Source organism: Pagrus major, chromosome 13, assembly GCF_040436345.1.
Source record: "Pagrus major chromosome 13, Pma_NU_1.0".
NCBI lineage: Eukaryota > Metazoa > Chordata > Actinopteri > Spariformes > Sparidae > Pagrus > Pagrus major.
The window spans coordinates 15,484,574-15,499,712 of NC_133227.1; the positions used below are offsets into that span (position 1 = coordinate 15,484,574).

The 15,139-nt window shown below is 37.5% G+C and overlaps 1 protein-coding gene across 3 annotated transcripts in view; it reads left to right on the top strand.

Moving 5' to 3' along the window:
- The window catches only part of opcml (opioid binding protein/cell adhesion molecule-like), a 221,121-nt gene extending 212,895 nt beyond the window's left edge, over nt 1-8,226 (top strand). The window contains exons 4-8 of one of the 3 annotated variants that reach the window (XM_073479624.1): nt 4,279-4,416; nt 5,216-5,336; nt 7,309-7,460; nt 7,599-7,613; nt 7,845-8,226. In XM_073479624.1, coding sequence (XP_073335725.1) covers nt 4,279-4,416; nt 5,216-5,336; nt 7,309-7,460; nt 7,599-7,613; nt 7,845-7,957 — 539 coding nt within the window. In that variant the 3' untranslated portion in view covers nt 7,958-8,226. The remainder of the gene's footprint in view (nt 1-4,278; nt 4,417-5,215; nt 5,337-7,308; nt 7,461-7,598; nt 7,614-7,844) is intronic. The other 2 variants (XM_073479626.1, XM_073479625.1) reach the window with 2 other exon arrangements.
- The last annotated feature ends 6,913 nt before the right edge of the window (nt 8,227-15,139 follow it).

Sequence of the window (15,139 nt, forward strand, 5' to 3'; positions counted from 1 at the left end):
GGAGTCCGCAGCGGCGGATTTCCTCAGGTGTTTTGCAGCTCTAGCAGTCGGTCAGTCCCGGTCCGATGGCCGGGGGTCAGCTCGTCCGGTATCAGTCGGTTGGGCACCTCGGTCCGTTGTCTTAGGAAGAGGGCAGCTGGTCCCGTACCGATCCGGTGCAGCTCTTGGCTCAATGCCCAGCGGGATGATACCGCTAGCGAGCGCTGGGGGCTTGTCAAAGAGTCTGTCTTTCGTTGGAAACCGTTTGCACGGTCTCGGACACAGCAAGTTGCTGTGGTGTCTTGATGATGATTGTGATAAAGATGTTCTTCTTCGTTTCTTCGAGTGGTTTTCAGGCTCTGACTTTGTAAACTAGATTTAACTTCTTGAATAAAATAACTGAGGAGGATACGTTGATCAAGCGGATCTTCCGTTGTTAGTTAATGCAAGGTAATCTAAATTAAGTTTACTTCTTCAAAAGCGAGTTACGATACTTAACGGTATAAAACAAATTAAAACAGAACTTCGTTCTGGTACAAACTTAATAAAAGAAGCTAATCAATACTGCGAAAAATATAAAGTGAGAAAAATCAACGCGTGAGCACTTCTGATGAGATCGCTGTCTTGGAGCGTGTTTCAAAGTAAAGTAAAGAGCTTCAAAATAAGTTACAAAAGAAAAACTTAAACAAAACTTTTTTAAAAACAAAACAAAAAAACTAAACAAAAACTCTGGACCGAGAGACGTGATCTCTCCGTTTTATTACTTGCAAATCGAGGCGTGTCTAGGCGGGGCTTACCGGCTTTTATCTCCAAGATTTAGTGGAGGTGTTAAGATTCACAGAAACTCACTGAACTAAACCGTGCTTCACCTTCTCAGTTTCTCACCATGGCTCAATAGATATACTTTGTCTATCATGACAAGGATTATGACGTGATTAAACATTAATTATACATATTCAGCTTAATACTTGTTAAAACAAAGACATATCAGAGTCATTTACTGGTTATAACCATGACCATATTAAACAGAATATTTCTCGTCCAACTGTATCAGGACTCACCATCAGGAGGTGCTGTGGTTCCACCGAACACAGTACAGATTAAACATTAAAATTTGATCTCAGTCAATCTTAATCGTAGAGAAACGGGAGAAAGACCAGTTTTATGAACTTCTCTTACTGTTTCTTAATGTGTTAGAAATAAGATTGTGAGATACTGACTTAATGGTTAATTAGAAATGGTCTGAAATCTGGAAGAATACAGAGACCATTTGGTTTGGAATGTGAGCAGATAAGGTACCAGGCATAAGTCATAAATTAAAAAAGACAGAGTAACAGCATGGAAAAACACGTCAGAAGGTGTCCGATGTCCACTCTGTGGGTGTTTGTGGATCAGAAGTCGTAGAGACAGAGAGAGAAATAGGTAGAAAGTGATCAGGCGTGTTACTTAATCTGCAAATGTAAAGACATTGTATTAACACATTCTGAAGACATTCGTTCGTCCCTCCTGGTGAACTGTCACAGGTAACTTCATGACCTGTGTGAGGAGGTTCTGTTCAAAGGGGAAAGAGAGTTCAGAAATGGGAGTTTAGTTGTAAATTAATTAAAACTGTCCTCGTTTGAAGTCTTTATGGTCCAGAGAGGCACTGTCCTCTCTGCCAGGAGATAAGATGTGCCTGAAAGGCGCCTCCTTCATGTAAATCTTCTTCATCCAGATGAAAAGGGTTAACAAGAACAACAAAGCCTCAAGCTAATGCAGAGGCGATGGACAGAGGTTCCTACAATTTCGTTATATGCAACCCCGTGTTGTATAATGACAGACACCTTGAACCTTGAAACCACGCCAACAACTGTAGTTAGAGCCAAGCTTTTGTTGAATGAAGAGGCTGTATACTGTATCTTTAAACCGTATCTATTTATGAAACAGCTTGTGGAGTGCTCTTTGCTTTGACATAGTTTTCTGTGAAAACCGGCAGCTAGGGACAGACTTGTTATGGTTATAGTTATAGTTAGTTGTTATAGTAGCCAACAGCACTGACCATGCTGGATGAATAACTCCTGGCACTGCCCCTCCAGCATGTTCTCACTCCCAACTCGTCAGCTTTGGCAGCTTGGTATGTGGCCTGAAGCTTCCATCTATGACACTCTACCTCACCCTACAGATATACCAATTACATCAGCTACCTTATGTCCTATTGGGTTTTTCGTAGACCCGTGCTGAATGACCCAAGACCCAGTACCGGCCCAGTTGGAAACCCCTGGGTTGGACTTGAAGCAAAAAATATATACATTTTGTATCGCAGATGGGATGCAAACCCCAGACTCCAAAGCAAAAGCCCTGTGAATGACCCACTCAACCATCCCAGCCAACCCCTAACTTGGACTTTCTTGTTTTTTATACTGCTGCATTAGAGGGGCACAGTGATGCTAGCGGGGTATCTAAAGCCTTGAAACTTAGGCTATGTTTAAACAGCAGGCAAATCCAATCTGACTTTCTCAAATCAGATCTGAAAAACGTAGTATCCGCATTATTTACGGACATTATTTATGAGTGATAATATCGGATTTTTGTCTCCAGACATCACCAATATATCTGCATGGGTTGCTATGGTAATGGCATAGGCATCAGTAACGCTAAACGCTGGTGACAGGGCTTTCCAACACAGAACCCTGATCAATCATCTCGCAATCCAAACATTCACGCTGTCAAGTCGTGGAGCAGACAGTTTATTGCAGGGTGACTGTTGTTTTCTGTGTTGTCTTCCATACCACTCTGATCGTAGCAGCCTGGAATTCTGCTCAGCTGCTCCGATACACTTCTGTCTCTCTTGATTTGGTGTAGCTGTTGTGTGTCGTGCTACGAGTGACAAAAGACACTTTGAAATCGGAGAAATATGAGCGGCCAGAGCATCAGGACCAAAACACATCTGTAGAAATACAATTTGATTTGAAACACAATTCAAACCACCTCCAAATGTGGTTTGGATGCGATTTGCAAAAATCTGATTTCAAGTGTTTCTTATGCATTAAGTGCTGTCGAGACTTCCTAAAATCAATCTGGATACAATCTGGATATAGCCTTAGAAATATTGGGCCACTGACTAGGCTGCTGTATTTAACATGTTGGAAGTGAATGCGGGCTGACCTTACAGATAATTGCACTGTTAAACATAGTATGTAGGCTAAACAAACCACTTCAAGGTAATGGAACGGAATATTTCTATTTTTGGAAGAATCTGATTAAGATGAAATGGATTTCAGATTAATTTACCCAGCATATTCTTTAGTTGTACTAGACAGACGTATTAAGAAAATAAACCAAATTTATTGTAGTTTTATTTGTAATAATAAGCAACTTTAAGTCACAATTTAATTTAGGGTGGTCATACAGTCACTATTCTTTAGTTGTCAAAGCTATTCATTCTTTGACAAATCTGATTAAAGTAATATTACAATATTCTTCTCTAATACACCTGATATTCTGTTTATTCACAACTACAACTTTTTAGATGATAAATGCAATGAAATTGTTAGATCAGTAATTACAAAATAATATTTTCCTATGCCTGTCAAAAGAAATAAAATATTTCAAAGGCTGTCAAGATCAAACGCTATCAAAGTCAGAGCTAGATATCTGTCATTTCTTTTGTTACCTAAAAGTTAATTTCAAAACAATGTATGATATTTGTCTATGCAGTGGATCCTTAAGAGTAATATTTAATGTGGATAGGAATGAATGTACATTTTGTCATTTAGAAACTGAATCTTAGGAACATCTTTCCCAAGCTTTTTTGGGACAGAATGCATGATGGGTTAGCTACAAAGAATGTAATAACTGTTAATTATCAATATTGTGTGGTGTTTTTTGCTAAACGAAGATGTTGAATTGTTAACTAATAATATTTGATGATAGGTTAATTATATATTTACAAATGTAGATTTCATAGTTGCTTCATATTTTGTGGCATACAAAAAATGACTTAAAAGTCTTTTTTTCAATCATTTAAAAAGCCATTTTCTCCTTGTTATAGAACGCTGCTTGGATTTACTATGAGGAGCGTTCAACAATGATAAGATTGAAGATGTTTAACAAAGGTTTTAAAACAAAGCCAAAGTCAGGGTGATGGCTGGTATGGTCAACGTTTTATATGTGTGTCAATTAGAGGTTGCTGTAATTCAACACAAGATATTCACTCGTTTAGGAGGTGAGAATTCTATCAAGGTCACCATAGGTCACTTATTTCCCAACAGGACCTCTTTAATAATGCATTTCTTCCTCTGTTTCTTTCCTTATACGCAGGCACTCATAAATTTCTGACAGAGGGGGAACATGTGGAGCTGACAGCCATCACCAAAGAGCAGTCAGGAGCGTATGAATGCATTGCGTCTAATGGAATCTTAGAACCCGATGTCAGGACAGTGCAAGTCACCGTAAACTGTAAGGATCAAAACTATCATTGTGGAAACATATGGAGGGACAAAATGATCAGAACATCATACATTTATCTTGTATACATCTTCAATTAAAGTCTGACTGTGTGAAGTTATGTTTTTTATTTGGTTAGTATTTGACCATTACATTTCCTTTCTGTTCTTTTTACTGTTTTTTCCTGTTTTATCTTCTGTACAGAATCAGCAACTGTTATTACAGTTAACTGGGATTATAAAATAGTTTGCACAGATTCATGAAGGTTCTTATCTTTAGAAGATTTATAGCTTGTCAAGATTGAGTGGACTGAGAAGATGGAAACGGATGCTGTTTCAAATAATGTAACAGGCTCCCTCCTAGTCTGTAAAAAAACAGAAGATTAACCCGTGAACAGTAGTGATTCTCTGGGAGCAGCCAGTACAGGGCAAACCACAGTAGAGCAAAAAAAATCTGCATTCGAGCCCACACCAGGAAACGAATGACACCAATTAACAATTACATTAAAACATTTTTTTTACATGAATTGTTAATGGAATTGACACTATTTTTTATTAACAATTAAATCAAAAACAACAAACCCTTGTTGTTTTTAATGTAACTGTTAATAAAATAGTCTCATTTGTATCTTGGTGTGCACTGGAATATTGATTTTTTTTATCCCTCCCAGTCTGTATTTGGGCTGCTGCTTGTTCATCGTGTCAATTAACATTTACAGAAATACGAGTATAAAGCAGCGCAAAACACCTGGCAATGTGGTTATGTCTTCTTTATGATGCCATTATAAAACTAATTTCACTTTGCTTTATAGATCCTCCCTTCATTTCTAAAGCGAGGAGTACGGGTACTCCAGTTGGACAAAAAGGAATCCTGCAATGTGAGGCCTCTGCTGTCCCGAGGGCAGAGTTTGAGTGGTACAAAGAAGACCGCAGGCAAGTTTCTCCTCTGAGCTCTGTGATTTCTACAGGCAGTTGTTTGAAGTCAGTATTACAGACTCACACTTATTCTGCTTGAGGGTGTGGACTTACTTTATTTGAAATAAGCCAGGCTGTATCTTCTTTGTTGATAAGTAATGTCTTTGTACACTTCTTACAGTACATTCTTATTCAAAATAAGATTGTGCTTTTGATGAAATGAGATAATCCCTGACCCGCTCCATTGGCAAAATAACATTTTTAATGGTATTTTGAATTCCATTAAATAAAAAAAGTCAAATCATTTGCAGCGTTAATTTTCATTAAATTATTCAGCATTACATTAGAATTAAAGCTTCACCTTGAACAGACATTTGCCTGGGGCCACACTTCAATAATCTGCCCCTGAACAACACACCCAGGAAAGTTACAAAGCACCCATAGTGGTCGTCTTGTCATTAACATTCTACTTTTACAGCTAAACAGTAAACGAAAATATGATTGAAAAACTTTTGATGTGACAAATACAGTTCAGCAAAGCTATGCAGTAACATAATCTTGATTCATATTTGATCACTGTGCCCTGTGTTACAATGTGATCTGAGTTTGGTGCTTTCTTCCCACTAGTGGCCGTGAATGTTGTAGATTTAGCCTTAACCTTTACGCCTGTAAAGTTGTTAAAGTGAACTGCATACAGTTAGTGAAGTTATTCATTTGAAACCAGGCATATAAGTATCTTGTGTTGACATAACCCAGTAGAGCATGGATTTAACGTTATTAGCATTATAAGATGATGGGGCAAATTTACATAATAGCGCTGTTCTTGTGGCTGCCCAATTGTAATACCAGTACTGGTGTTGCCACAGATAATCAGTTAATGTGAGGGGTTACAGATCCAGCCTTAATCCTCCTGATCTACTCAAAGAGTCTTTGGGGCCGCCCCAATAATATCAAACATGTTTAATATTTACAATTTAAATCTTGATGATTATATCTGTACTTTCTGAGTCGTACCACAACAACCCATGAGAAAGGCATTCTGGGGCAGGTTACGGTGCTGCCAAGCAATAGTAAACATTCTAGCCCTTGAGGCTTACGTTAGCTAGCATACTACTGTTGACAGATACTTAAAATCTCACCTCCAGTTCTCGCTTATCTCCATTTTGTTTATTGCTTCCCTATGAGATCACGTTAGAGAATCACATGTGAGCCCAGCTTCAGTCTGCAGAGCCATGAAGCCAGAGTTCTGAAGCCACATCCCCGCTGCTGCACAGAGCAATGTTCACTGTTTATTCACAATTTATTAATATTGAATGAGCCGCGTGACCAATATGCACCAAATTTGACTCTGCACTTCCTTGTCCTCAGCAACAAACCAGTAGATCGGATGCACGGTTCTCGAGCTATGCAAAGGACATACAGACAAAGATTCTTTGCTTTATGTAGGTTATAGTATAATGCAGTCTTTCCAACTGAAGGCTGGATACCGGAAAGATGTTTATGAGCAGTCCCAGAGCTGGTAAGCTGATGTGAACACAGGCAATGTTGCACTGTTAAATGGTCCCTGACGGTTACAGCTGCAATGCTCATCAGTCCCCAAAAGACAAAATCAGTCCTCAAGAACAAAAAGATGGAGGACGCTGATAAAATAAATGACTGGCATCTGCAAACATGAAATAAGGCAATGAAACAGCAGCAGAGGAATAGGAAATGCAATGAGCGAAACAGATGGAAGGTTGTCGTGCACTGAAGAATGAAGTGCACCAATTTACAGTTACTTCAATAAGGCAGTGAGCAGTGTTCAGAGTTTTGGATCTAGTGAGGATTTCTTGTTCTTTCATAGCCCATTGTGTTTAAATGTATTTCTATTTTTATGCAGGTATTTAAAGTAATTATGACAGAGATTTGACAAAAAGCCCCAGCAAACAGACACCCAGCACAGATACTGTTTCATTCCTTTACTGAAAAGCTCTTCCCCTCTTTCTTCCAGGCTCTTCAATGGACTAAATGGGGTTAAGATAGAGAATCAAGGTAAACAGTCCATGCTCGTCTTTTTCAACGTCTCAGAAGAAGACTATGGAAACTACACCTGTGTTGCCATGAACACCATGGGGATCACCAATGCCAGCATAATTCTTTATGGTAAGAATATATGAGAAACACTGTGTCTAAAAACAGCATACTGATGGTTAGTTATGTTTAGATTATTCTAATTTATTTTCAAATTGAATATTTTCGTGGCTGCTTCTTTTCATGCTAGCAGCTGTGCACATAAAAAAGAAATCAGTCCTGGCATGAAGGCCACCCACTGTATGTTATTCACTAATTTACCTTTTCATTTCTACCATTTGCTAGTTTCCATGGCGATTGTCGAATCAATGTAAAGCTCCGATTTGGCTGAGGAAACAAGCCACATGAACATTTGAATTCCAGTTACATATTCATATTGAGTTCATATTGAAGCAAAGCACTGATTTGTACTGAGCTGTACACTGCTGACCTGTGTGATGGAGTAAGTTTTGTGTTGTTCTGCTGCAGGTCCTGGTGCGATGCATGATGTGAATGGGGCTGCTGTGTTGCCACAGTGCTCCGTATGCCTCCTGCTGACTGTAACCTTATTCTACCTGCTGAAGTTCTGATGTGAAATTTGACACCCTTCAAGCTTCTCTCAGTATTGTACAGCAAGAACAGACTATTAGTCCTATAAGAAGAATGGATACCCAAGAGCGCCAGTGGTCCACCTTTAGTTTACTTTCTATTTCTTTCTGGCTTTGCATCAGAGTCTGTTCTCTGTTGGTTCGCCAAGAGTGAGAGGCGTGAATCCAAGGAAGGGAAAATTTTGAATAATGCACTAATTTGATGATGGTAGAACTACTGAGTTTGTGTCTCCCCAAACCTTTTTGTATGTGAAAAGGGAAAAAGAAAAAAATACATGTAACTGTTGATAGTTGACTGTTTATTGCCCAATATTGAAGTGTACATTCAGATTATAATTATTGTCACGTCCTGTTCAATATCTGTATAATACCATTAAGCTTTTTTTAAGTAAATGACAAAAAAGGAAAAAATGCAACGTGATTGTTGAATTTTACTGTATTTTTACAGTTGTATGCAAAACAAAGGAACAGATCCTTCATGATAAACAGAATAATAAATAGTACACCATGATTTCTCAGGCAAAGTCCTACAGCATAGTGCATCCAAATTTTTATTTCCATCGTAGTGTGTAGAAAATGTACAAATGTGTACAGACAATTCCTGCACTGTTTTTCAAAATGCATACATTTAGCAAATGGCATTTATGAAACACCTAATTACAGTGTCATAGCAGCTTCACGGCATGTCCACACTGAGTACGAAAAAATCTGAAATGAGCTTTACAGTATGTTAAGTGTAATGTAGGACAGAGGTGCTGGTCAAAATGCAACATTTTTCTCAGAGTTAAAACTCGAACAGTACCGTTAACTTACTGTGACGGTATTGCTGATGGCATCATTAACTTGTTGGTGGGTGATCTAATTACCAACATGGCACTGAAGTGACTTCTTACTAAGTTCTGGTGTTAATTGGGGAAACCAAATTTAACTTGTAAAAAACAATTTTCCATAAACTGCTAATGATATTTTTGGCTCTTAAAGTCTTGTTTTTAATGTTGCTACTAGTATGATTATTTTCAACCTGGAGGCTATTTTCCCATGTTTTTGTGTCAAAATTGCCCATGGGGACAACATTTTTTTAAATTGACCGAATATTGAGTGAGACCGCTACTAAAACAGGCTGCAATGTAATCCCTGCAGGCAATTGTGCGCCGTCAAAGTGCTTGTTTTTGCCACTGACAGATAATTAGTCTTAAGTATCTGACAACATTATGGAAAGTGTCCTTACATAGATAGAACATTGGTCAAATAATAAGGTCCTTTTTGGATAACCATTTTTGCAATTTGCATAAATACAAAACTCCAGAGAATAATCTTTATATTGGTCGTCAAGTTCCCTCCTTGGTTGACTAATACACTTTTTTGTTTCTTTTTATTTGGAGTCAAAGAGCCAAACAGGTTATTACAGCTTATTACTAATAATGTGTTTGTTTCTCTTTTGACCATCAACTGAAAAACAGACGGTGCTTGATGATGATAAATGATAATCCTCTTTGAAATATCTCTTAAAATGTATAAATGCAAAATCCACCATCAAGTGAGAGAAGTGAGCTAGCAAGTTTTATCTTATTTACTAAAAAGCGTAATAGAGTTTTTGATTTTTAAATTTGTCTTTCACACTGTTCAGGCTGTTTCTTTTTCATTCATATTATATTAAAAGTCGATATAGTTAGAATTAGCTTTATCAAATACAGTAAACTCCACATCCACTTTCATTGTTGTAAAGGTTAAGTTAACAAAGTGTGGCAATGTAAATCAAAAGTGTGTACATTACCTCTTTATAATAACATGACTTAGAGAACAACAAAAACAGGGATTGCGTTTGGATTACTAACTTGTATCTCAAGCATAAATCTATACATTGATTTTACAGTCCAGTCTCCAGGATAAAATGTTGCCAGTTTACATTTCTGCAAACCACTGGTATGTTCACACATTCGTGTCATACGTACCGAAATTTCTACAAAATGTGGCAAATCACATTCACATTACATGTTTATTACCTGAATGTCATATCAGGAGGTAAAGGGGATAATGGTGGAGTTACAGGTGAGAAGGCTACCAAGCCACTGAGTGCAGTTTTACACTATGTGTCAACACTTGTAAGTAAGACACCACTTGATAATTTCAAAGAGGCAAGGACAATTTCCAGGCATGTTTGTGGCAGCAAAAGACAGACATAGACTAGAAGTGAGGACATCTCCTGCTGTGTTTATGGCGACCAAAACTATTTTAAGCTGAAACATGATCTTTTCCTACCAGTGTTTTTGTACCTAACTAGATCATAAGCACAGCATTGTGACAATAGAAATTGTAAAATTTACCCGAAAAAACTTAAATTTTCAATTTGAAGAGATGTAAAGTTTCAACATATCTGTGTTTTATAGAAAAATATATTGCCAACATATATTCTTGCGATTGGGTTGTGATTTTAATATTTTCATTCATTTAAGATGAATATAAACTGGGGAATGTCCCTTTAATTAGCTTCTTCACATATTCATCATGTAAATTAACTTTACCATCAAGGTTTATACACACTTGGTCTGCCAGTCAACCAGAAAACAGGTGTTTTATCATGTTAAGCATTTTAATTGTTTTAATGTCAAGTGGTGGGGAATCATGTCAAGTGAAATACACCTGGGGAGGCCTGGGTGTTTTTGATATTTTCAGCAGAGCTGGCATACAGCTCAAGTCCACACCCAAGCGACAGATGACGCAAGCTAGAATATTTCATAAACAATAGGATAATAAAGTCAATTTAAATGAATGGTCCGTGTAGCTGCTATGGGACTTTTTTTCAGGTGTTATGAATGTGTGATTTTACCCTGGTTTGCCAAGAGACAAATGGCAGACACTGCTCTTAAGACCACAGAGGTGATTGTTGTGTTCTATGGTTGGTCGATGCATTTTCCTGGAATATTTTTGAGTCTGCCTTGGACAGAAATTTCCAGTATGAGAATATACTTAAAGCACAAGTGATTGATGATGTGATGTTCTGCTATTGTCCAGTTCACTCCTGTGCATACATATGAGTAAGAAGTGTGTTGAAGACAAAATGACAGGGATGAGATTGATGTATGTGGGAATGCTTTTGTTGTACTCACATGTTAAGTTATGTGCTTGTAACGATGGTGAACCAGTCAGCTGCAGACCATGTCATAGGATGGGATTTCACACAGAAAACACAGACAGGTGAGATTCAGATCCCTGCAAAGTTAAGGGTCATTGTAACCCTTTTAATCCCAGATAGATGAACATGATCAGTATTGATGTCAATAAGCTTGAATCAATTTGTTTAAAATCCCCATTAAAAGAGAACTGATATGGGAATATATTTATTTTTTTGTGTGTTTTTTTATGTTTTAAGGATTTTAGATTTATGCATTATACAATATCTATAATCCTCCTTAATGCATAATCCCCTGGGCATTTTAAAGTTTGCAGTATTCACAATTCACTTGTCATTTTTTTATTCTTCTTTTTTTTTTTTTCAAACTGTTGATTTTACAATGTATGATCCCATTGACGGCTACATTGTTGACCTGTTTGATATGTTTTCTGACCTTACTGGAGGTTCAGCATACAGTAGTCACTATTGTGGTATATAGTCATCGTATCATTTGATTGAGAGATTGCAAAAATGTCCATAAACTGGTTAAATGTGAATTCAAGTTGCCAGTCATTTGTTCTGACTATGTCACCATACATACATCGCTGTCACTCTTTTTGTTTAAAGGAATAGTTCACTCTAGAATGAAATTCAGTCATTATGGACTCACCCTCATGCTGATGAGAAATCCGGAGTTTTTTATTCCTCAAAGTGCAGCTGGAGACCCGCGGGGGTACCCTCCTACAGCAAAAATCCATATAACGGGCGTCAATGGTGTCTGAGAGGAAAAGGTCCATAAAACTACACAAAAACTTTGTAATATTCCTCCCTACTGCTCGTCCGCTGCAATCCAAGTGTCCTGAAGTAGCGACATCCAGAGTTTACTCGAAACGACGTCATTTAGTACATTTTTATAGCCTAAACAGTCACTATGCTATATCTGCCTGGAGGCACGCGAGTCTCCCTCAAAGCGTTTGCACTACGGAAGCCGCGCCGGACAAGATGAACGAGACTTGTGATAGATACACACCGGTATTTACATCCAGCTGTGAGCGACTGAGAGACACACAAACACAAGAGGGACCTGCCCGCACTGGTGATTTGAAACTTTGAAAGAAAAAAGAAAAATGTCCGAGGACTTCGGCTTCGGACTACCGTAGTGCAAGCGGCTGTGAGGGAGACTCGTGTGCACGCGGGAGCGTGCCTCCAGGCAGATATAGTATAGTGACTGTTTAGGCTATAAAAATGTACTAAATGATGTCGTTTCGAGTAAATTCTGGATGTCGCCACTTCAGGACACTTGGATTGCAGCAGACGAGCAGTATGGAGGAACATTACAAAGTTTTTGTGTAGTTTTATGGACCTTTTCCTCTCGGACACCATTGACGCCCGTTATATGGATTTTTGCTGCAGGAGGGTACCCCCGCGGGTCTCCAGCTGCACTTTGAGGAATAAAAAACTACACCGCATTACTCATCAGCATGAGGGTGAGTCGATAATGACTGAATTTCGTTCTAGAGTGAACTATTCCTTTAAGGTAATGTGTCATGTGTAAGGTGTCACTTATAGTGACATACCAAGCGACTTATCACCAATTATGCTTTCAATTCTGTTTCCTCTTCCTCTACACAGAATTTTAGCCTCTTGCAGCTCATTGTTTTGATTTTTGGGCCTTAATAAACTCACAGTCCAGCACCAAACAACAGAAAAGCTGAGAGCTACAAGGAGAATGATATTGGACTTGCATTTGTCAAGTGGCCAGAAACCTGATTCCAAATTTAGGATAACTGTGCTACTTTCCAGTCAATGTGTAAATAGCCAAGAGAGGCCAATTCAATTTATTTATAAAGTGTACATATTAAAAAAATAGCATCATAATGGTTATTGTTCTTAAGGACGTTAATCAAAGCCTTATGAGTTTCTTAAAATTGTTTATAATGCATTACACACACATTAATGAGTTAACAGTAACTAACATTCCAGTTGTGTTATTTTTAAACCTTTACTCAGCTTTTTTCTTGCTTTATTTAGATTAATACATACTTCATTATACATTTGTTAACAGTTAACGTTCCTTTTTGCACCTACCGGATCTAACTTAAAAGACGTCAATCAAACCTGGGCCTCTAGAGTAAAGATTCAGCCTTAGTAAAAGGAAATATGCTCTTTTAAACAATTATACGAATATTGTAAGGTTTTTATTGAAGTCCTAAAGCAGTCTATATACTGTTAATAAGTTTCATGTGTTTATGATGCTATCATTAAAGATGATGCAAAATGTCTTGAAATCAACAAATATTCTCATAAACTCAATGCAAATATAGACTTTTGAATTATGTCAAGTTAATTAATCTTAAAATTAAATTTTTTTTCAGACCACTTTAGAACTTATAAACACAGGTACAGTCCTGAAAAATGTACTAAGCATGATAGATCAGGAGTTAGGAGTGCTTTGATGTTCGTACCAATGCTGGAATAATGTAGCTCCAACAGGAGCAAATAGAACTTTTATATACATTGGTAAATCTGACTTGAAGCAGTTAGGTAAACTCGATATTTTAGGTAGACAACCATAGATGAAGTATTTTCAGCTGCGGAATTCCAGTTGAAAGAAAGTCAATGGTTGTGTCGACTCAACTAGAGAGTTCCGTAGGAGCTGAGCTGTGAGAAATGTACTCTTAAGGGTTTATTGTAAGTAACTGAATTAATATCAAGTTTATATTACAAAAACATTTTATTAGGTTGGCATAAATCCAGACAATTCAAAATTTCACTGCAGTCTAGACACTAACTTCTGTACAGTCCAGTCTCCAGAGAATGTTAGTGCAACATTACCAAGATCTACATCAAATCTTGCCATAAAGACAACTATTTCTTTTGTCTGAATTTGTGTCAGTACTTCCTCTACACACTATAGCACCCACATTTTTTTCTCATTAAACAGGAATATTCGGTGTCACCGCTGCCAGAACTGATATAGATTCAGACAGTCTCTGCACAATGACATCAATATCTGCATGTGTTAGATCCTGGGCTCTTTCCAGTGTAACGTTGTTATCAGAGAAAAGCCGTAAAAAGAGCAAAAATGCAGGGCAAGGCTCGTAACTTTGGTGTCAGTCAGGCTGCCTGTTACCTCTTTGTGTCTTTAAATGAATGGCAGAGATGCACTCCAGTGACAGATCTGTGATATATTAATGGAAATTGTTGCCTCCAGGTTTTGGACTGTGAAAACTTTTCACACAACCTCAACAACTTATAAATAATTAGTGTGACTGCATTACTGATGGTTCTTTCCAAGGTAATGAGGACATTTTTTCTACATTGAAAATGAATAATATACCCATTTTACAACAAGAGTTAAATTTATGAGCTTTAATGCAATTTATTCCATCAATTGTTGAGGTTAAACAAACGTGTCCTCTTTGACATGAAATCTTATTAAACTTTCTGACTGCGTGATGAGTCTGAAGTGTTAACCTGCCAGTTGCATAGAGCATGATGAACACCACAATGTTGTAATTACAACATATAACTATATTGCTTCACTGAAGATGGAATCAAAGTCCTTTTTTATGTAAGACCAAAGTCAGCAGGGAAGGAGGAACAAGAATGATTTTGCTTTTAAAGCTATAGCCCATAACCAAACATCCCTTTGAGTAGCCTTTATATTCAATCTATGTCTTGTAAAAGTGTTCTCATGAGGGTTGATCATATCCAGTGTTTTTTTTCCTGGCAGAATGCAATAGTACCTAATCTTGTTTATAATATAGTTTGAAAAATAACTGCATTACTTTGCTGTTTCATCTTTTACAATTTCCATTCTCCTTTTTCACAAATATGACAGTACAATGAGGTTATAGAAATCTTTCAGATAAAACAAATTCGATGAGGATTTTTTTCTGCAACCATGTTTAATGTAAGTGAAAGTCTTGCTTGTACATACTACCGATTTATTTCAGGGCTGGTCCTGCGATTTTGGTGGTCCTAAACAAGAGTTTTAGAAACACTTTCTATGAAACCTATGTCTATAATGCATTATAACGCATTAAGAA